Raw genomic sequence first — 20033 nt, forward strand, 5'->3', positions numbered from 1 at the left:
CTAATTACCTTTGCCATAAAGTTTGGCACAAGTAAAGTCGCCATTTCAAACTGTGATACCGATCATTTCCCACCCACTATCTTTGCCATAAAACTAAAATGCAGCCTAACTAAAAAAAAAAAAAAATTGAATTTTTTATTGATTAAATATTTTTATTTATTATTGGGAACGCTATTTGCACGTTGAATAAATATATTTTTTTGTTAATTAAAAGAACTAGGTAAATCATTTTAGTAATCCACTACCTTTGCCATAAAACTAAAAATGCAGCCTAACTACAATAAATAAACGGATGATACATTGATATATAAATAGATTTTTAAAAAAAATTCTTATTTATAATGGATGATACATGAAAACAGAGAAATAAATCACTTGAATACATCAATTAAAAATTCTTATTCTTACGCGGAAAGTCAAGATATATAAAATACCATCTATGCAAGGGATTTCTTTCACGAAGAAAGAAATTGTGAACAGAAGTTAATATTTCCTCTGTTGAAATGGGTTCTAAAACTATCGTCTCTCTTCTTTTACATGTTATTATCGTAAGCATCACTCTTACCGGTGCTCAAGTCTGTTATAACACAGGAAACTTTACAGCTAATAGCACCTACGCAAAAAACCGAGACCTTGTTCTCCGTTCACTAGCTTCCACTGTCACAAACAATGGGGGTTTCTACAATACTACAATAGGTTTAGGCAATGACACAGTTTATGGTCTTGTGCTCTGTATGGCTTCCCCATCAGCTGAAAACTGTTCCATATGCGTCAATTCTGCTATTCAAACTCTCACGGCGGGATGTCCAAACCAAAAGGAAGCAATTTCATGGGGAGGGAATCCACTTCCATGTATTGTACATTATGCGAATCGTTATTTTTTAGGATCACTTGAGCAATCTCCTTGGCGCATTCTATATAATGGGGGTATCCTTGACGCAACTTTTAGACAGTTTGAACAATTTTGGAGTGGTTTGGGAGAAACGGTAAAAAACGCTTCCACGGGCTCATCCAGGCTTATGCCAGCAGTTGAGACAGCTGACCTACTATCCAATCTAAAAGCTTATGTATTTATGCAGTGCACTCCTGATGTATCACCGAGTAATTGTAGTGTTTGCCTACAACAATCCGTAGATGACTATAAAAGTTGTTGCTACCAGAATCAAGGAGGTATTGTCCTGAAACCAAACTGTGTTTTTCGGTGGGAGATTTATACCTTCTACGACTTATTTCCTCAAGTAACATCTCCATCACCATCTCCATCACCGTCACCATCTCCATCTCCATCTCCTCCATTTGTTATTAGTTCTCCTCCGCCAACCAATACCACAATCAGGAAAGGTAGGCTAACTTCTTTTTCTATACAGAAATTATTTCACTTGTTTTACGGTTTCCAGTTTCAGCTTCTGTAATTTCTATCTTAAACATGGCGTGCTTGGCAGGGAAGGAGAATACTGCTTCTCGGACAGTTATTGTTACCATCGTCCCTACAGCTATCTTCTTGGCACTTGTTATCCTCATTCTCACCATTTTCCATTTTAGGAAGCCAAGGCAAGAGGTCAAAAGTAAGTTATTGTTTATTGGTTCTTACATATTAAACAGCTTGGGTTCATTAATACGAATCAAATTCACTAGATAATTTGTTTTTCTTCCAAACAATCTACAAATTAACTTTGGAAACAAAACATTAATTAAGAACTTGCATTTTGTGAAGATTTTGATGAAATTAGTAGCACAAAATTGGGGGAATTCAAATTTGCCACCATCAAACGTGCAACAAACGACTTCTCTGTTAATAATAAGCTTGGACAAGGTGGTTTTGGTGCTGTTTACAAGGTACTTTAATGTACAAAAGAAACGGTATCGATTTTTTTATAAAAAAAAAATTAAGAACTTTGAAGGTTAATTTATATTTCAAATTGATGCACTTAATTTTCTCTGTTTCTTTTTCTCAATGGATATATGGTATAGGGTATACTTGCAGATGGACAAGCTATAGCTGTAAAGAGATTATCAAGTAATTCTGGGCAAGGAGAAGTAGAATTTAGGAATGAGGTAGGGCTACTAGCCAAACTTGCTCACCGCAATCTTGTTAGGTTACTGGGGTTCTGCTTGGAAGGAACAGAAAAGCTTCTAATCTACGAGTTTGTGCCTAATTCAAGTCTCGATAAATTTATACATGGTAATCCTGAATTCCATATTATCTTATACATTTGTTTTCCTCATCATTTTTGTAAGAGAATTATAACTAGTGTCAAATTCTATAGACAAGTTTTCCGAAGTTTCTGAAGCTCTCATTTTATGAACGCTTAGATCCAAACAAACGATTAGTCCTGGATTGGGAGAAGCGCTACAAAATCATAGAATGCATAGCTAGAGGGATTCTGTACCTGCATCAAGATTCTCAGCTCCGGATTATTCATCGTGACCTCAAGCCTAGCAACATTCTGTTAGATGGGAACATGAATGCTAAAATTTCAGATTTTGGAATGGCAAAGTTAATGAAAACTGATCAAACTCATGATGCTACATCGAGGATCGCTGGAACCTTGTAAGTCTAATTTATAGCAATAATGAAAGAGGTGTGAATACTGAATGCTTATGATTCGCAACTAAGATATGTTAATGTACCATTTCAGTGGCTATATTGCTCCAGAGTATGCATGGAAAGGACAGTTCTCGGTCAAGTCAGATGTGTTTAGTTTTGGAGTGCTAGTCTTGGAGATTGTGAGCGGTCAGAAACCTAGTTTCCGCAATGGAGATGACATGGAGCACCTTACGAGCCATGTAAGTACAACCATCTACAAATCAAACACATCAGTGAAAGATTTACCCTTCAATATTGTGAATTCACTTCGGATAAATGTTTTAGACATGGAGACGTTGGAGGGAAGGGACTGCTTTTGATCTTATTGATCCCATTTTGAGAAAAGGCTCAACAGCTGAAATGATGAGATGCATCCACATTGGGTTACTCTGCGTTCAAGAAAATGTAGCTGACAGGCCGATAATGGCTTCAGTTGTTCAGATGCTAAGCAACTCCTCTCTTACTTTACAAATACCTTTTGAACCAGCTTCTTCATTGAGCTATACTTCAACGATGGCGCAATCCCAGCTTAAGATTATCCCACTATCGAAGAATGAGATTTCAATTACTGAGTTAGATCCTCGATAATTTCCTCATCATATAGCGAAGGAATGGGGTTTGTTATTGTTAAGGAAATAATCAATTTAATAGTCTTGATTATTTTCTACTCAATAAAAGGAAGAAATGAAGGGATTGAACAATTCAAGACAATCACAAAATTATTTCAATCATATTGAAGAAGATGATGAAACATATATGTATTGTCGTATGGCAATATAAATTCTACATGAGTTGAATAAAATATATAAAACTATAACATTCTTTTATATTCTTAATTTCTACATTTTATTAGAGCAAGTTCATCATATCTTAATTTAAATATTAGCTTTTGCTTTTTTCAACAGGTGACTTTTATATCATCTGTCCAACCATTTGAAAAGACTATTTTTCAATATTTTTATTGTCTACCATATATTTTATTTACTATTTTTTTCAAAGATTCATCAAATCTTGAATTATTGATTCATCATCCTTTAAGTCCCTATTATTCAAGTAGTTCAAATACTGTCTCAGTTATTGTTATGAAAACCATAATTGTGTCTTTTGTGGCATTATTTTTCTTTGTGCAGTATTTACTCCTTGTTTATTGTTATATCCGAGAATAAAACATGAAATCTTGACTTTGAATTTGATTTACGGTTGTTCCCGTTATGTTTTTATGGTTGCAAGCACACAATAAGCTCAACCTAATTATTAATTAATAAAGATTGCTTATTGATAAGCAGACGAGGCTACCCTGACTATACAAGTGGTCACTTTAATAAGCAGACGAGGCTACCTCATGAAAATTAAATTATCGTTAGTTTGATAAGGTCTGTTAAGTAATAATTATGGTAAATAACCGATTAAAAAAGTTGTATGGGTGAGTACAAAGAAAATTATTGGTGGATTTCAAAAAAAAAAAAAAAAAAAACAGTTATTCCCTTGTTAATTTCATCGGCAAATCTATTATGTCAATATTTTTGACAAACATATCGATTATAATTTATAGTTGTTATTTTTTTTTTTATGAATCCATCAATAATATTAAAGTTATAACCAGCAGCGTAACCCCCTCTCTCCCTCTCTCAATCCTTTCTTCTTCTTTTTCAATAGAAAACAACACCCTTTCCCCCTCTATTTTATTATAAATCTAAGTTTTTTTTATCATAAATTCAATGACCTCAACACTTATTATGTTAATATCTTTTTCCTTTTGAAGATTCATCACATCAAGTAAACCAATATTATATAAATGTATAATTCTGTACATGTTAGGATTTGTTCAATATTTTTGAGAAATTATATTTGTTTGTCATTTGATGAAATTGAGTTTGATTTTATAATTTAAGCGTGCTATGATGAAAGAAATGATGAGTTATATATTTAATAAAACAATTTCACAATTTAAACATTTTTTTTGGTTATTTTAGGACTTGTTTTTTTTTTTCAAGAAACATATAGTGTTGTAACCCATTTTCGAGTCCCCGCATTAAAATAAAAAAAAATCAAAAACTTTTATCAAAAAAATATGATAGTGAAAAGAGGATGCTAGAGCACTTTAAAAATAGTCAAAATTAGTTGAGGAGGTTTAAAAATACAAAGATTAAAATTTAACAGTATTTTATTGACTAATGATAGCCCTATTGATAAAGAAAATTCAATTGGAGGAAGAAAAATCTAAAATCAGATGTTTATGGACTCAATTAAATTTTATTGAAGGTTTAATTGAATTATGGAGGTTTTGATTGCAATAAAAATTGATTTTGGACTTAATTTGGGCTTTAATTGGAAGAAATTAAAATTCTAGGGTCAAATTATAATTTTTGAAAGTTAATTTGGTCAAATCAAGGGCTTAATTGCATAAATATTGAAGTTTGATGGCCAATTAAGGACTTAATTGAATAAATCCGAAACTAAGGACCAATTAAAAATGCACGTAAATGGAGGGGCTGTAATTAAAACTGGATCAGGGACCAAATTGAAAAAATTAGAAGTTTATTGCTCAATTGAGGATCCAATTGCACTAATTCAAGACCAAGGATCAAAGTGAAAAGAACGGCCAATTTCAAAGCTGTTGTTTGATTTTTGGCGGGATGCAATTTTATTGTTTTTTAAAATCAGCACCCAATACAGAAAAATGACATAAAAAATTGATGATTTTCATATATAATCTTATTAGATAATGATTTTAGTCTCTTGCATGGATGAACTTGTGCTGCCTTAAATATAAGGATGTAGCAATAACAACATACAAAACAAAACATAGAATTTAACACTTAAAAACTTACTATGTTCCAACAACTCTGCTGGTATTTCCTTGACTTTGATCCCTCTTCAAGAATCTTTGCCATACCAAAATCGGCAATCTTGGGGTTCATTTCCCCATCCAACAAAACATTACTTGCTTTAAGATCACGGTGGATAATTCTGAGACGAGAATCTTCATGGAGATAAAGTAGACCACGAGCAATCCCCGATATGATTTAGTATCGATTCCACCAATCCAACAGTCTTTGCTTTGCAGGATCTTCATTTGTCCAAAAAAAATTAAATTAATAATAAATAAAAAATGAGGATGAAGTACGTGCGAAAAAGTATGTTAACAAAGGCAAAACCAAATAGAAAGTAGTCGAGGCTCTTGTTGGGAACATATTCATAGATGAGTAGCTTCTCTTCTCCATTAGGAAGTCTTCCCTGAATATAAAGATAGTTTAGATTTAAACATTTAAAGACTGAATTCAGAAAAGGTATATTAAATGTTAGTTTCTCACCATGTAGACATCACCAAATCCCCCCTTACCAATCTTGTTAATGTCAGAAAAATTGTTTGTAGCAGCTTCAATCGTTCCCAAATCAAATTGTAATGACTGAACCGAGGTGATTTCATCCCCAACTGCAGGGAGTAGAAAATAAGAATTGTTCAGAAGAGCCTAATAGAAAATTATTTGCAATAACAATATCAAACACTCTCTATGTTTTCTACAACCATTTCCCCCTTCTGGAGCATTGTATTTCTTCCTTGCTTTGTGGTGCAGATAACAGTAGAATAAAGTGAACAATAGCACCACAAAGGCACTTGTAGGAACAGTAATGTATACAATTGCCCGTGACGAAGTATTCCTTTTTCCTGCATAAAAACGAATAGCTTTACGATAGTATGATAGACATCTTATCTCTAAAAAGGGTTACGAATAAAACACATACCGCTGGGATTTGAAGAGGTTGTTGGAGGCGTTGGCAGAGATGGGGAACTTGCTGGAGGAGGTGGAGCTGGCGAAGCTGTGTAGAAAGGATAAATTTCATACCTTATACTGCAACTTGGTTTAAGAATGTTGCCACCTTGCTTTCCATTGCAGCAACCAGGAATGTCGCTGACGCAACTAGATAAGCATATTCCGCATTCAGATGGAGATATGTCTGGAGTGCATTGAACCAGCCCATATAACTTGCTAAAAGCAGTTCCATTTCTATCTCCCATTGCAAACAAATCACTAGAAGACACAGCCGAAGTAACAAGCTGGTTCATCAAGTCTCCCAAACTAGCATTAAATTGATTTAGGTTCATAACATTTTCGATATCATTCGCATTCCACAACAATATTGTTGGTCTTTGCTCTGCAATGGAGAATATTGAACGGTTAGAGTAACGTAACATACACCTATCATACCATATAATCGCCTCTTTGTTATCCGGGCATTGTTTCATGATATCTTCACTAGAGGTTTTAATGCAACTCTGACATAACTCTGGGGAGGTATCTCCTCTACATAGAAAGAGCCCATACACCCTATCAGAATTCTGACCAGCACTGGTGTTGTAGAAACCGTCCTTGTGAGCGGCGTTTGCATAGAGTGAAGAGAGTGTAATGTTGAGGTTTGATGGGAAAGAGCTATTTGTAGTAGATGAATTCGTACATTCATGATATCGATATTCAAATTGTTGGGCTGTGATAGAAGTGTACAAGATAGCCGTAAAGAAAAAGAAATGCCACACATAATAGGCCATCTAGTAGAAGAAAGGAGAAATTATAGGTTGAGAATTATTGAGCAAAGTTCTTCTTTATAGTAGAAAGAACGAAATATTTGTTGGAACATGGCATTTAAGAGGCCTAAAAGGAAACGTGAAGAGTTAAAGCTCGGAAATGTCCATGCTTTTGCGAGTTATTATATCCCTCATTATATGTTTTTTGCCTTCTTATACTCCTGGCTGAGTTATCGAGTCAAGTAATTATGATTAATTTTGAATATATAATATGTTTTGTTTACTCCTTTTATATCATATATGTGTAAAAAAATATATATGAACATGTAGCAATACATGAAATTAACTAAGAAGATGAAGTTTGGGACATGAAAACATGCTAGATATAATTATGGATCAGATTTGGTAGCAGATCAGACTTTTGTAATTGAAAGATCCTTAAAACCCTAAAATCAATTTCCTCTACCCCACTCATTTCGTACCCAACCACCCGTGCCGATAGGAGCAACTCTTCCAAGTCAAGTCCCGGCCACCATCAATGCATGAACATCGCGGTCTTCCATACCCAATATTGTCCCTTCTCCAGAACTTTGTTCTGTTCACATTTAAAATAATCCAAATTTCTTATCATTAAAGTTCATAGAAAATTCAAACATGTTTATTGAGTAGATATGTAATTATAGATTGATAACAGTAAATTTGTATATTTATAACATTAGGCTCGTAACATAGGTTAATAATCAATAGACTTATATAATTATAGACATGTAATTTTCATTGTAATACAATAAATTTATAGTTTTCATTAAAAAAAAAAACTCAAAAAATTCAAAAACTCGTTTTATCAAATTAAGAACAATTACATGACAAATTCAAAGTTTAATTAGGCTCCGTTTGTTTGTTGGAAAGTAGTTTCCTTTTGGAAAGTGAATTCCGAGAAAGTATTTTCCGATGTTTGGTAGTGTAATGAAAAATGAGTTGGAAAATATTTTCCAGTGTTTGGTTATGTCATGGAAAATGAGCTGGAAAATAACTTATTAATATTTTATTTTTCTCCAGTGTATTAAAATAATGAGAAACAAATCTTACAAATTAAAAAGTTGAATGAGAATGAAATTGAAAAAAAAAATATATAATTTCATAAATTATCTCAAATAAAATAAATAATAATCAAAATAATAGAGATCAAATCTAAAAAATTAAAAAAAAAATGAAAGATGAAGAAATTAAAATAATAATTGTCACACCCGACATCGCGGCGGCTCTAAAAATTAATTTTAAATCTTCAGAAAGAACGGATTTCTAGCATCCTGTTCTTTGATGGGAATATTCTTGTTTAAGGAGTCGCCACCTAGTATTATGGTCACTAGGAACCCTAACTGGCCAACAGAGATTCTATGGTACGTGACTGGTTACGTAAAAAGGAAAGATATTATCACCCCTTAAACGTCCTGCCTAAGGCAGGCTGCATTGCTATTATTTGTCATTTATTGCTAACATATATTTTTCATATCATGATGGTTTGCATATAATATTCCTGACTCTGGCGTCAGTGAATATTAAACTACAGATATTCCCAACTCTGGCGTTGGTAAATATTATGTAGATATCAGAGTGAATAAATTTAAATAATTACCTTTTTTAATCCTGACTCTGGCGTTGGTGAATAAACAAATAAAAATCAATTTATATTTGTTATTTTTACTCATGCAGATTATTTTTATTTTTACGTAGCTAAATAAGGTAAAAATACAATAAAATAAAATAAAATAAATTTTTATTAGTATTTTTTTATTCCTGACTCTGGCGTCAGTGAATAAACCAATAACTTTATTTTATTTTATGTTATTATATTTTTTTTGCATGCAATTTTTATTTTTTAGCTAGATAAAATGCAACGAATAAAAAATAATATAAATTTAAACCGGTGTTTTTTATTCCTGACTCTAGCATCAGTGAATAAACCAATAAATTTACATTATTTTTATTCATGCATATGTATTTTTTATTTTTTTTATATATTTTTTTTTTATTATTTTTTTGGGGCTGGGCTGGGCTAAACCCAGCCCAGCATACATATATTTTTGGGGCTGGGCTGGGCTAAACCCAGCCCAGCATACATACCTTTGGCTGGGCTCAGCTCAGCCCCACAGGGGCTGGGCTGAACCCAGCCAGTCCGGACCGGGTCACTGGCCCAAGCCAGTGACCCGGTTTTAAAAAACAAAACAGATGCACGCGTGATACAGATCACGCGTGCATCAACAGTGCGAAGGTAATTAAATTACCTTCGCACTGTTCAAACGTTATTTGAATCAACGAAGAACAGAAAAGAAAGAAAAAAAATGTATAGCGAAGGCGCACCTGTTTCTGGCGATTGAAGAAGATCGCGATGCTGGTGACTGTTACCCTCGTCCGGCTACTCTCCCCGCTGTGACCTCTCTGTTTTCCTTGCTTTTGATTTCTCGATTCTCAGTGTGAAGAAGCTGAGAGGTAATGGGTTCTTTGAGGTTTTTTTACTGATTTCAGGTTGCTTTTTCTGCAGGGATTCTCCTAATGGCGAAGATAATTCTCCTTTTTAGTCTGGTTTCTCGTTCTTGCTTTCACTCTGTTATTTTTTTTTTTGCTCTGTTTTCTCGTTGTTCTCTGTTTTTTTCTGGGTTGTATTTTTTTGATCCTCCTCCTTTCTCTAGGTTGATCTCCCTTTTATAGAGACCCAGCCACTAACCAGTCCTGCCTTTGCAGGACTGTTATCTTCCACGAACGAGATCGTGGGTGAGAGCCGTGATCCACGATTGGATCAAATCCGTTGCAGATTTTCAGCCTGTTGAATCGAGATGGAGAAGACGAACACGGCTATTCCACCAGCAACGACGTCGTTTTGGCAACACTGTATTCCTACTATCAACGGCATCGTTTCGGCAACAGTGGCATTTTCATTTTGACCCCTGAACTTTGGAATTGTAACCGTTGGATCTCAATTGAATAAAAAATTCCTTTTAATTTTGCCCCTTTTTTATAAGTTTCAATTAAATCCCTCAATTGGTGCACTGTTTACAAAACAGTCCTTAATTCCTGGATTATTCAATTTGATCCTTAATTAATTCTTTCAATTTTCCCCTTTTTTTTGGATAAATTTCAATTAAGCCCCTGAATTTATTTAATTAATTAAATCAAAGTTTAATTAAGTCCACAAACTTATTAATTTTTTAATTTCATTAATTAAACTAATCCAAATTTTAAGTAAAGTTCCAAACTTATTAATTCTTTAATTTCTGACCAATTTATTCTCAAATCTGATAATTTTATCCCTAAACATCAAGATTTGTTGTCTTAACCCAATTGTCAACTATATTTAATTTTTATTATTTTGATCAAAAATTAGGTTATGACAGTTGCCCCCTCTTTATCATATTTACTATGCAATGCTAAAAGAAAATTTATTTTCTTTCAGCTTTGTGTAGTAAATTTATAAAGAAAATTAGATACAGAAAGAACTTTTGCCTTTTTTAGAGTCCTAAAAACTTCGAAAACCAGAGATTGACACAAGACTTTTATAGAGAAAACAAGTCCTTTGGAAGACAGCCTATCCTTTTTTTTTAAAAAAAGACGAGGGCTCGAAGGCGCACTCGAATGGAAATAAGACGAGGGCTCAAAGGCGCGCTCGAATGTAAGACGAGGGCTCGAAGGCGCGCTCGAATGGAGGTAGGATAGAAAATGCACTACCTTTGATGGTCGAGGGCTCAAAGGCGCGCTCGAAAAGAAATAAGACGAGGGCTCGAAGGCGCGCTCGAATGGAGATAAGACGAGGGCTCAAAGGCGCGCTCGAATGTAGGTAGGATAGAAAATGCACTACCTTTGATGGTCGAGGGCTCGAAGGCGCGCTCGAAAATAAATAAGACGAGGGCTCGAAGGCGCGCTCGAATGTAAGACGAGGGCTCGAAGGCGCGCTCGAATGGAGGTAGGATAGAAAATGCACTACCTTTGATGGTCGAGAGCTCGAAGGCGCGCTCGAAAAGAAATAAGACGAGGGCTCGAAGGCGCGCTCGAAAAGAAATAAGACGAGGGCTCGAAGGCGCGCTCGAATGTAAGACGAGGGCTCGAAGGCGCGCTCGAATGGAGGTAGGATAGAAAATGCACTACCTTTGATGGTCGAGGGCTCGAAGGCGCGCTCGAAAAGAAATAAGACGAGGGCTCAAAGGCGAGCTCGAATGTAAGACGAGGGCTCGAAGGCGCGCTCGAATGTAAGACGAGGGCTCGAAGGCGCGCTCGAATGGAGGTAGGATAGAAAATGCACTACCTTTGATGGTCGAGGGCTCGAAGGCGCGCTCGAAAATAAATAAGACGAGGGCTCGAAGGCGCGCTCGAATGTAAGACGAGGGCTCGAAGGCGCGCTCGAATGGAGGTAGGATAGAAAATGCACTACCTTTGATGTGGAACTGAAAGGTGGTGGAAAAATACAAAGATTTGTTTTTTTTTTTTTTTTTTTTTTTTTTTTTTTTGGTGGCCTAATTCTCATGGGCAACCTGCCCAGGTTGAAAAATTCTCCAAAATGATAATTTTTCAAAAGCAATTTCAATGTTCGCCATTTCAAGTTGGCCTTCCACTGGATGGATTCTGTTCAAAATATTTTCTAATGCAAAAGTCATTGCTCAATGTTTCAAAGTTTAAATGATATGCATGCATCTTTACCTGATTTGAAATATAGGCCCCCATTTCTTCACAGTCTTCTTGTTGATTGCTTGGTGAGATCTTGTTATCTGATTTGAGTCATCCTTGTCGCTTGACTCCTAGCCCACTCGATTTGGCCCATGTAAGTTTATTTCCAGATTTGTTTACATAACTCATTTTTTGAGGTGCCCATCGTGACTCACTTGCTTGCTAGAGATTTTCTATTCATTACCCCTCATCTCACTGCTAAAAACATTCGGTATCACTTGCTGAAAGGGTCAAGCTGTCTTTTGTAAACCAAAATGCCCCTTTGTCTTGTTGTAAAGGATGATAGATTTTCCTTAAACACAATGTTGCCCCCTTGTACTGGTAGTTGCCCCCAAGTGTGCTATGTCACCGACTTAGATGAACAATAGTTTTAAGAGGCCACTCTCTCATTTGGCAAAGGAATATGGGTCTAGAATGAATCTTGAAATCTTGATCTTGCATTTTAAAAAACAAAAATTATTTCGATGCGAGTCTAAAACAATTTGCTTTTGAAATCTAGCAACTCCTTGGTTATTATTTTTTTTTTAAAAGAGATTATTTGCTCTTGTGTTTGGCAATGAGGTCTTCGGTGAAAATATGTCATGAGATGACCTTTTGTTTGAAGTGAAGGGCTCGAGAAAAAAAAAAACTCGAGGTTTCGTATGAGAAAAACTTGTCTCTTTTTGAACATTTATTTTTATCAACATGAATAATAATGAGTAGTTTATTCTTGATGTCATGAATCTAATGAAAAAGTATTCTTTGCATTTTGAGAGCATTGTTTATTGTTATAGATTGCTTGCTTGCTTGATTAGAAAGGACTTATATAGGTACGTAACGTAGGCTGTGGTTTTCGGCTATGAAAGAAAAGAATATAAGGCTCAAAGAGTGTTTCAGGGTTTCAAAGACTGAAGATCACGATCAATAGTTTGATTTTTGATGTCATTCATATTTTCTCTTGCCGCTCTTCTTTGATTTGCCCCTCTTTTTTCTTTTTCATTGCTTTGCTAGAGCATACTCTTGGTTATTACTTTTTCTTGTGATTTGGACATGCCCCTAGCATTTGAGTTTCTTGGGCTCTTTTGCCTTTTGGCTTTCTCACGGCTTTATCATCTTTCTTGATCATTGAAATTTCACTTGCCCCTTACTTTTTCTTATGATGTGGGCATGATCCCTAGCATTTGTGTTTCTTGGGCTCTTTTGCCTTTTGGTTTTCTCACGGCTTTATCATTCTTCTTGATCATTGAAATTTCACTTGCCCCCAGTGTAGGGTATGATCTTAGTCGGGAATTTTTTATGAAAGAAAAATTATTCCGGCTCAAAAAGGGTTTGCAAGGGATGTACTTATTTTAGAACGTGAAAGGAATAACAAAGATGGCCTTTCCTCATTTCAAGCGCAAGCAGCTATGATCAATAAACTTTGACCTCGTTTAATGTGATGGTTTATTCTTTGCAAAGATGCATTTCATGAGTTATGAGCAACAAGTTCACTACATACCATTATTCATACATTTAAAAACACATGATTCAAGAGTAATGGGGTAAGGGTTCATTTTTTTTATATTTTTTTATTTTTAGAGTTTGGTCATCTCTATGAAGGAGTTGCTTGATTCACTTGTCATTCTACAGGTAGAATATCAAAAATATTGTTTTTGAATAAACATCAAACCATTTTCGAAATCAAAATGCCAGATCAATTTTTCAAAATTCCAATAGTGAAACTGATTTTGGTAAAAGTAATGAATTGAATCTATGAGATCATGCGAGACTTCAAGGGTGTATTTATTGATTCTTTGAAATCAATAACATTTATGAGAGAGAAAAGATATGCAAAGTGAATTTCTTGGCCAAACTTTTATTGATTTGATGAGAACTTATACAATCATCAATGATTCAACAATCATGGATAATATTTCTTTACAGAATCAGAATTCACTGGCCTACTCAAATCTTCTCCATCCATTTCCTGTTAGTATCAATGCTCCTCCAGAAAATGCCCTCTTTACTACATAAGGACCTTCATAATTGGGTGCCCATTTGCTGTGGTTCTCACTAGGTAGTGATAGGATTTTTCTCAATACAAGATCTCCTTCTTTAAACTCTCTTGATCGAACTTTTCTGTCATATGCTCTTGCTATCCTATTTTGATACAGTTGGTGGTGACAAATCGCCGCTAATCTCTTCTCACTGATCATATTTAACTGTTCATATCGTATTTCAGCCCATTTAGCCTCTTCCAGCTCAGATTCCATTAGGACCCTAAGAGAAGGAATCTCTACTTCCAAGGGCATCACTGCCTCCATTCCGTAGACTAGTGAATAAGGTGTAGCCCCAGTTGATGTCCTTACTGCTGTTCGATATGCATGTAGAGCATAAGGAAGCCATTCCTGCCAATCTTTGTAAGTAACCACCATTTTCTGGACAATCTTCTTTATGTTCTTGTTAGCAGCTTCAACAGCACCATTCATCTTTGGTCTGTAAGGTGATGAATTGGAATGCTTGATTTTCCATTTAGTGCATAATTCCACAATCATCTTCCCATTGAAGTTCTTGGCGTTATCGGTTACTATCCTTTCTGGCAGACCATACCTACAAATTAGGTCTCTCTCAATGAATCGCTTGACCACCTTCTGAGTCACATTAGCATATGAGCAGGCCTCTACCCACTTTTGTAAAGTAATCAATTGCGACCAAGATAAACCGATGCCCATTGCTGGCTTTTGGATTAATAGGCCCAATCACATCTATTCCCCACATCGCGAATGGCCAAGGTGATACCATATTGAATAAGGGCACTGGGGGTGCATTGATTTTGTCGCTATACACCTGACATTTATGACATTTTCGGACAAATTCTATACAATCCTTCTCCATGGTCAACCAAAAATACCCAGCTCTTTGCATTTGTCTCGCCATCATGTGTCCATTTGCCATGGGTGGTGCAAATTCCTCCATGCACTTCATGCAAGGCTTTATTGGCTTCTGATCTGTCCAGACATCTTAATAGAGTCCCATCAAATGACCTTTTGTATAAGATTTCTCCATCTATAAAGTATTCCATTGCCATTCTTCTCAGAGTCTTCTGATCTGTTTTTTGAAGCTTCAAAAGGATATTCCCGATATTGGATGAATCTTTTTATATCTGCATACCAAGGACTTCCATCCACTTCTTCTTCTACTAAACAAGAATGAGCAGGAGAACTTCTGATATCGATGCCTATAGGATGTACTCTGATACCGCAATCAATTGTGGCCATGGAGGCTAAGGTTGCTAAAGCATCCGCAAACTGATTCTTATCCCTTCCTAAATGATTGAACTCTATCTCTTCAAAGTCTTCGGCCAATTTGGAGAGATATTCTTGGTATGGTTTCAATTTCTCATCTTTCGTCTGCCACTCCCCCTTTGTCTGGCAAAATTATCAACATAGAGTCTCCATATACCTCTAATTTCCTTATCTTTAACTCCAATGCAGCTTCCAATCCATGAATACAAGCCTCATATTCAGCTGTGTTGTTTGTACAATTGAACTGCAACTTAATGGAGATGGGATATTGCTTTCCTTCTGGAGAAATTATTACAGCACCAGCTCCATTACCAGATACATTCACCGCACCATCAAAGTACATGGTCCACCAATCACTTTCTATTACCAGCACATCTTCATCAGGGAAGTCAAAATTTAATGGCTCATAGTCTTCAATAGCAATTATCAGCTAAATGATCTGCGATTGCACTTCCTTTCACAGATTTTCTTGTTTTGTAAATGATATCATATTCAGCCAACAACACTTGCCATCTGGCCAACCTATTTGACATGTATGGTTTTTTTCAAAAAATATATTTTTAGAGGATCTATTTTTGAAATTAACCAGGTGGTATAGTATAGCATATATTGTCGAAGCCTTTTCGCACTCCATACCAAACCACAACACAGCTTCTCAATCATGCTGTAACGAGATTCACACTCAGTGAATTTCTTACTCAAGTAGTAGATGGCTTTGCTCCTTTCTCCCAGACTCATCATGTTTGGCCAAGCACACAGCCCATTGCTGATTCAGTCACTGTTAAATACAAAATGAGAGGCTTTCCCGGCACCGGTGGCACCAATAGAGGTGGGTTCTGCAAATATTGTTTAATCTTATCAAAGGCTTCTTGACAGTCCTCATCCCATACTCCAGGGTTTCTCTTTCGAAGTAATCGAAAGATTGGTTCACAAGTGACTGTAAGTTGTGAAATAAATCGAGCAAATATAATTTAAACGCCCCCAAAAAGCCTCGAACCTCTTTCTCAGTTTTAGGAGCTGACATAGCTTGTATGGCCTTCACTTTATCAGGGATCTACTTCTATGCCATTATTGCTCACCACAAATCCCAATAACTTCCCAGACTTCACCCAAATGTGCATTTTGCAGGGTTCAGCTTTAATTGATATTTTCTCAGCCTTTCAAATAATTTCTTCAGAGCTGGGATATGGTTTTCCTCATCCTTAGATTTAGCAATCATATCATCCACATAGACCTCAATTTCTTTATGCATCATATCATGAAATAGTGTCACCATTGCTCTTTGATAAGTTGCCCCAGCATTTTTCAATCCAAATGGCATAACTTTATAGCAATATGTTCCCCACGGAGTAACAAATGTTGTTTTCTTCTTGTCTTGCTCAGCCATTTTAATCTGATTATACCCAGAGAAACCATCCATAAAAGAGTAAGTAGAACTCTTAGCAGCGTTATCTACTAATACATCTATGTGGGGTAAAGGAAAATTATCCTTCGGGCTTGCCTTATTCAAATCTCGGAAATCCACACATACCCTGATTTTGTTATCTTTCTTGGGTACTACTACGATATTGGACACCCATTGAGAATAATCAACTACTTCCAAGAATCCAGCATCCCACTGTTTTGTTATCTCTTCTTTCACTTTGATTAGTATATCTGGCCTTGTCCTCCTCAACTTTTGCTTAACCGGCTTACAACCTTCTATCAAAGGTAGTTTATGTACCACAATATCAGTATCCAGACCAGGCATATCAGCGTATGACCAGGCAAAAACATCAATGTATTCTTGTAAAAGAGCAATCAATTCACTTCTAACGTCAGCAGAGATTAGCTTCCCTATTTTCAACTCTCTTTTATCATGTACTGTGCCCACATTTATCAGTTCTAGTTCTTCTTTTGCAGGCTTCCATGTGCGATCAGATTGTTCTGCTAACTTTGCGAATTCATGAATATCCTCCTCACCAAATTCTTCCTCATCCATGGCAATTATAGTTTCATCAAAGTTAGGCCAATTATCCACAGTGCAATGAGTTTGTGGGTTGTACGACGATCCGCTTTCAGATTTCCTGAAAGCGAAAAGTGTTTTGGTTATGAGTGTATAGTTCTGGGAAAGTAAATAAATGAACAGAGAAGAGAGAAAAAAAAACACGATTGAAAGAAAATATGCATGATCTCATTGAAACTTAAAGGATAGAAGGGCTCAACCACAAAACCTTATTGCCAATCTCTTGAGCCATGATGATTTGGCAAGGCACAATTATTCAAACAATACAAATAATGAAAAACAACAAATAAGCAATCAAAACATTACTTTTTGAAAACAATTGGGACTTCTTGAATTTCCCAATTTGCTAAATCTTCTCCCTCGGCCAGTTTCCTCACGAATGAGTCGTCTTCCAAAATACCAATAGTCAGCTGGGGCAACTGTTCATGAGCATTATCCTCTTCCTTTAAGTCTTGTTCACCGCCGTATTCAAGATAATTGATAGTAGCACCATTGAATTCTTTTCTTAATTCCCCCTCATAATCCTCTGTTTTTATCACATATGCGGATCTTGGAAATGTTACATGGATTGGCGGGATCTCTATTCGGTCTTCATCTGGTTCTCTTCTCTCAATCCGGGCTATTCTCTTTTCTCTTCTAATTTCAGCTGCTCTTTTGAAATCTGCTTTTCCAGGCTTAAACCCTAAGCCAAACCTTTGATCTGCGCACTTCATTTTTATCACATTAATCCTCTCAGGCATTCCGGTAGTATGGTCATATTGAAATGGCAGTCCATGCTTTAAGAAGTATTTAGTAGCCATTTTTGCTGCTTCGGAAATTTCTGGCTTTCTTCGTACCGTATTTTCTGGTACCCATTCAGCATTTACAACTTCAAATGCATGCATATTTTCGTCCTTACTTTCTTCAGTTTCTATGTAAGGGATTGAGACATTTTTTATCATTGACAAAGTTTCCTCAGCTCTCACAGTCACCAAATTCCCATTGATGATAAACTTGACCCGTTGATGTAAAGAAGATGCGACAGCTCGAGCTGCATGGATCCAAGGTCTCCCCAGTAAAATGCTATATGATGGATGAATGTCTATTACTTGTAATGTGACTTGGAATGGTTGTGGGCCAATGATTAGTTCAACATCAATACTCCCACTGATTGGTCTAGATGACCCATCATATGCCCTAGCAGTCATGGTACTTGGCTTCATGTGAGAAGCATCAACTGGCATTTTATCAAGTACATGTCTTGGCAATACATTAAGAGAGGAACCATTATCTATAAGCACCTTAGCAATCACACAATCCTTGCATTTTACCGTGATATGCAATGGTTTATTATGACCGGTTCCTTCATGATCCAGCTCATCATCGGTAAAATAAAGGTAATTGGTGGCTTGAATACGACCCACCAAATGTCCTATGGAATCTTGTGTAATATCCTGAGGAACATATGCTTCATTAAGAACCTTCTGAAGGGCGTTCCTGTGCAATTCTGAACTCAATATTAATGACAACAAAGAGATCCTAGCAGGTGTTTTCTTTAGCTGATCAACCACACTATATTCGCTGTGCTTCATCAATTTCAGAAATTCATTAGCCTCTTCATCACTTACTGGTTTATTAACCTCATCTGTCTTTGTCAATTCTGTCATATCCTTTCCTTTGGCTTTTCTATGGTTTTCCAACTCTTCAGGAGTAAAACATCTCCCACTCCGAGTGAGTCCTCCTACTTCCGCATGGAAAACAAGGGCAGGATTTGTGCTATGAAAAGAATAACCATAATTATAGGGTTGGGCATTATAGCTTCCGCTAACAGTATTCATAGGCTTGGTTAGGATCATTTTTGGTGGACCCTTTTCGGTTGGTACATATCTACACACTTCCACTTTCTCGTTACAACCAGTCATTGTTCCTACTAAATCATCTTCTTTGGGTTTCATCAATCTTAACATTCCCAACGTCATCATATTTTCTACTTCCAAATGAAACTCCTCGCATGAGTCAATATCATGCCCAAACTGCTGATGATACTTACAATACTCATTCGCATCCCCTACAGCTTGCATTCTGACTGGTGTCTTCAGATAATTGGTTTGCCTTAGCATCCCATACAATTTATCCATAGTCACCCTTAATGTTGCTTTACTTTCCATTCCTATCTCCAAGCTATTAACTCCACTTCCAGAAGCATGGTTTGGTAGAGGGTTTGAGTTCACATTTGGGGATTCATCAAAAAGAAATCCACCCAGCTTTGATGAGTTGAAGGATTCTTCTTTTGAATGCAAGACATCCATCAATATTGTGTCCACGACACCATCATGGTATTCACATTTCTGATCAGGTTTATACCATTGGGGAAATGGTGGTTGTAAAGGAGTTAAAGGAACAGGTACTACTTGGCCAATACTGAGCAACCTCTGATACATCTCAGTGAGAAGACATTGGTAGTGGTGGAAGTTGTACTTGGTCTATTGGAAAATTTCTTCTTGGGCGGTATGCATTGTTGGTATGGTTATTTATTGAGTTATTTTGGGTGCTTGGAGGTGCAGAGAATTTTATATTGGATATGGAGGGAGTAGGTGTAATACTTTTGAAGCTGTAAGTATCTTGGTAGGTGTTCTTCCTCTACCTTCCCTTTCAACATTGTGAACTTCTACTTCTTTCCTTTTTTCCAATAAAACCTCTTTTTTCAGTAGGATCCACGATCCTACCTGTTCGAACAGCTTGTTCGATCCTTTCAGCTATGACCACCAAATCAGAGAAATTTTGTGCAGCACTACCTACCAAATATTCAAAGTACGGGGCTTTGAAAGTGTTGGAAAATAAACCAGTCATCTCCCTTTCCGACAATGGAGGATTTACTTGCGCGGCTGATTCACGCCACCTTTGGGCATATTCTCTTACAGACTCCTTATTGCCTTTTTCCATGGCTTGTAGACTTGA

The 20033-nt window shown here is 36.2% G+C and overlaps 4 protein-coding genes across 4 annotated transcripts; 2 read left to right on the top strand and 2 right to left on the bottom strand.

The window, feature by feature from the left end:
- The first annotated feature begins 477 nt into the window (after nt 1-477).
- On the top strand, nt 478-1412 carry LOC140956115 (cysteine-rich receptor-like protein kinase 14). The gene has a single exon (XM_073412413.1). The coding sequence runs from the start codon at nt 504-506 to the stop codon at nt 1410-1412; it is 909 nt and encodes a 302-aa protein (XP_073268514.1). The 5' UTR covers nt 478-503.
- Nucleotides 1413-1426: 14 nt separating this feature from the next.
- On the top strand, nt 1427-3368 carry LOC118031914 (cysteine-rich receptor-like protein kinase 44). The gene is made up of 6 exons (XM_035036427.2): nt 1427-1565; nt 1715-1836; nt 1972-2182; nt 2314-2551; nt 2640-2787; nt 2873-3368. Exons 1-6 carry the CDS (start codon nt 1427-1429, stop codon nt 3173-3175), a joined length of 1161 nt encoding a protein of 386 aa, XP_034892318.2. The 3' UTR covers nt 3176-3368.
- Nucleotides 3369-5406: 2038 nt separating this feature from the next.
- Nucleotides 5407-7136, bottom strand: LOC118031894 (cysteine-rich receptor-like protein kinase 10). Its single transcript, XM_073412633.1, has 5 exons — nt 6335-7136; nt 6117-6257; nt 5902-6023; nt 5715-5824; nt 5407-5557 (listed from the first exon to the last, which is right to left on the bottom strand). Exons 1-5 carry the CDS (start codon nt 7134-7136, stop codon nt 5407-5409), a joined length of 1326 nt encoding a protein of 441 aa, XP_073268734.1.
- A 6611-nt stretch (nt 7137-13747) lies between these two features.
- On the bottom strand, nt 13748-19516 carry LOC140956155 (uncharacterized). Its single transcript, XM_073412636.1, has 8 exons — nt 17403-19516; nt 16365-17157; nt 16089-16145; nt 15849-15993; nt 15249-15502; nt 14872-15214; nt 14471-14794; nt 13748-14256 (listed from the first exon to the last, which is right to left on the bottom strand). The coding sequence occupies exons 1-8, from the start codon at nt 19514-19516 to the stop codon at nt 13748-13750; spliced, it is 4539 nt and encodes a 1512-aa protein (XP_073268737.1).
- Nucleotides 19517-20033: the final 517 nt, after the last annotated feature.

Source organism: Populus alba, chromosome 11 (genome assembly GCF_005239225.2).
Source record: "Populus alba chromosome 11, ASM523922v2, whole genome shotgun sequence".
Taxonomy (NCBI): domain Eukaryota; kingdom Viridiplantae; phylum Streptophyta; class Magnoliopsida; order Malpighiales; family Salicaceae; genus Populus; species Populus alba.

What these genes read in the sequence shown, in the direction of transcription:
- LOC140956155 (XM_073412636.1), bottom strand. Translation starts at nt 19,516, where the DNA reads ATGTATCAGAGGTTGCTCAGTATTGGCCAAGTAGTACCTGTTCCTTTA. An exon ending in GTCCCAATTGTTTTCAAAAA is followed by an intron (nt 17,158 to 17,402) that starts GTAATGTTTTGA and finishes TTTCGCTTTCAG; the next exon opens with GAAATCTGAAAGCGGATCGT. An exon ending in GACTGAATCAGCAATGGGCT is followed by an intron (nt 15,503 to 15,848) that starts GTGTGCTTGGCC and finishes TTGCTATTGAAG; the next exon opens with ACTATGAGCCATTAAATTTT.
- LOC118031914 (XM_035036427.2), top strand. Translation starts at nt 1,427, where the DNA reads ATGGCGTGCTTGGCAGGGAAGGAGAATACTGCTTCTCGGACAGTTATT. An exon ending in TCTCGATAAATTTATACATG is followed by an intron (nt 2,183 to 2,313) that starts GTAATCCTGAAT and finishes ATGAACGCTTAG; the next exon opens with ATCCAAACAAACGATTAGTC. An exon ending in TGGAGCACCTTACGAGCCAT is followed by an intron (nt 2,788 to 2,872) that starts GTAAGTACAACC and finishes TAAATGTTTTAG; the next exon opens with ACATGGAGACGTTGGAGGGA.
- LOC140956115 (XM_073412413.1), top strand. Translation starts at nt 504, where the DNA reads ATGGGTTCTAAAACTATCGTCTCTCTTCTTTTACATGTTATTATCGTA.
- LOC118031894 (XM_073412633.1), bottom strand. Translation starts at nt 7,136, where the DNA reads ATGGCCTATTATGTGTGGCATTTCTTTTTCTTTACGGCTATCTTGTAC. An exon ending in AACCTCTTCAAATCCCAGCG is followed by an intron (nt 6,258 to 6,334) that starts GTATGTGTTTTA and finishes GTTTTTATGCAG; the next exon opens with GAAAAAGGAATACTTCGTCA. An exon ending in GTTAACATACTTTTTCGCAC is followed by an intron (nt 5,558 to 5,714) that starts GTACTTCATCCT and finishes TTCTCGTCTCAG; the next exon opens with AATTATCCACCGTGATCTTA.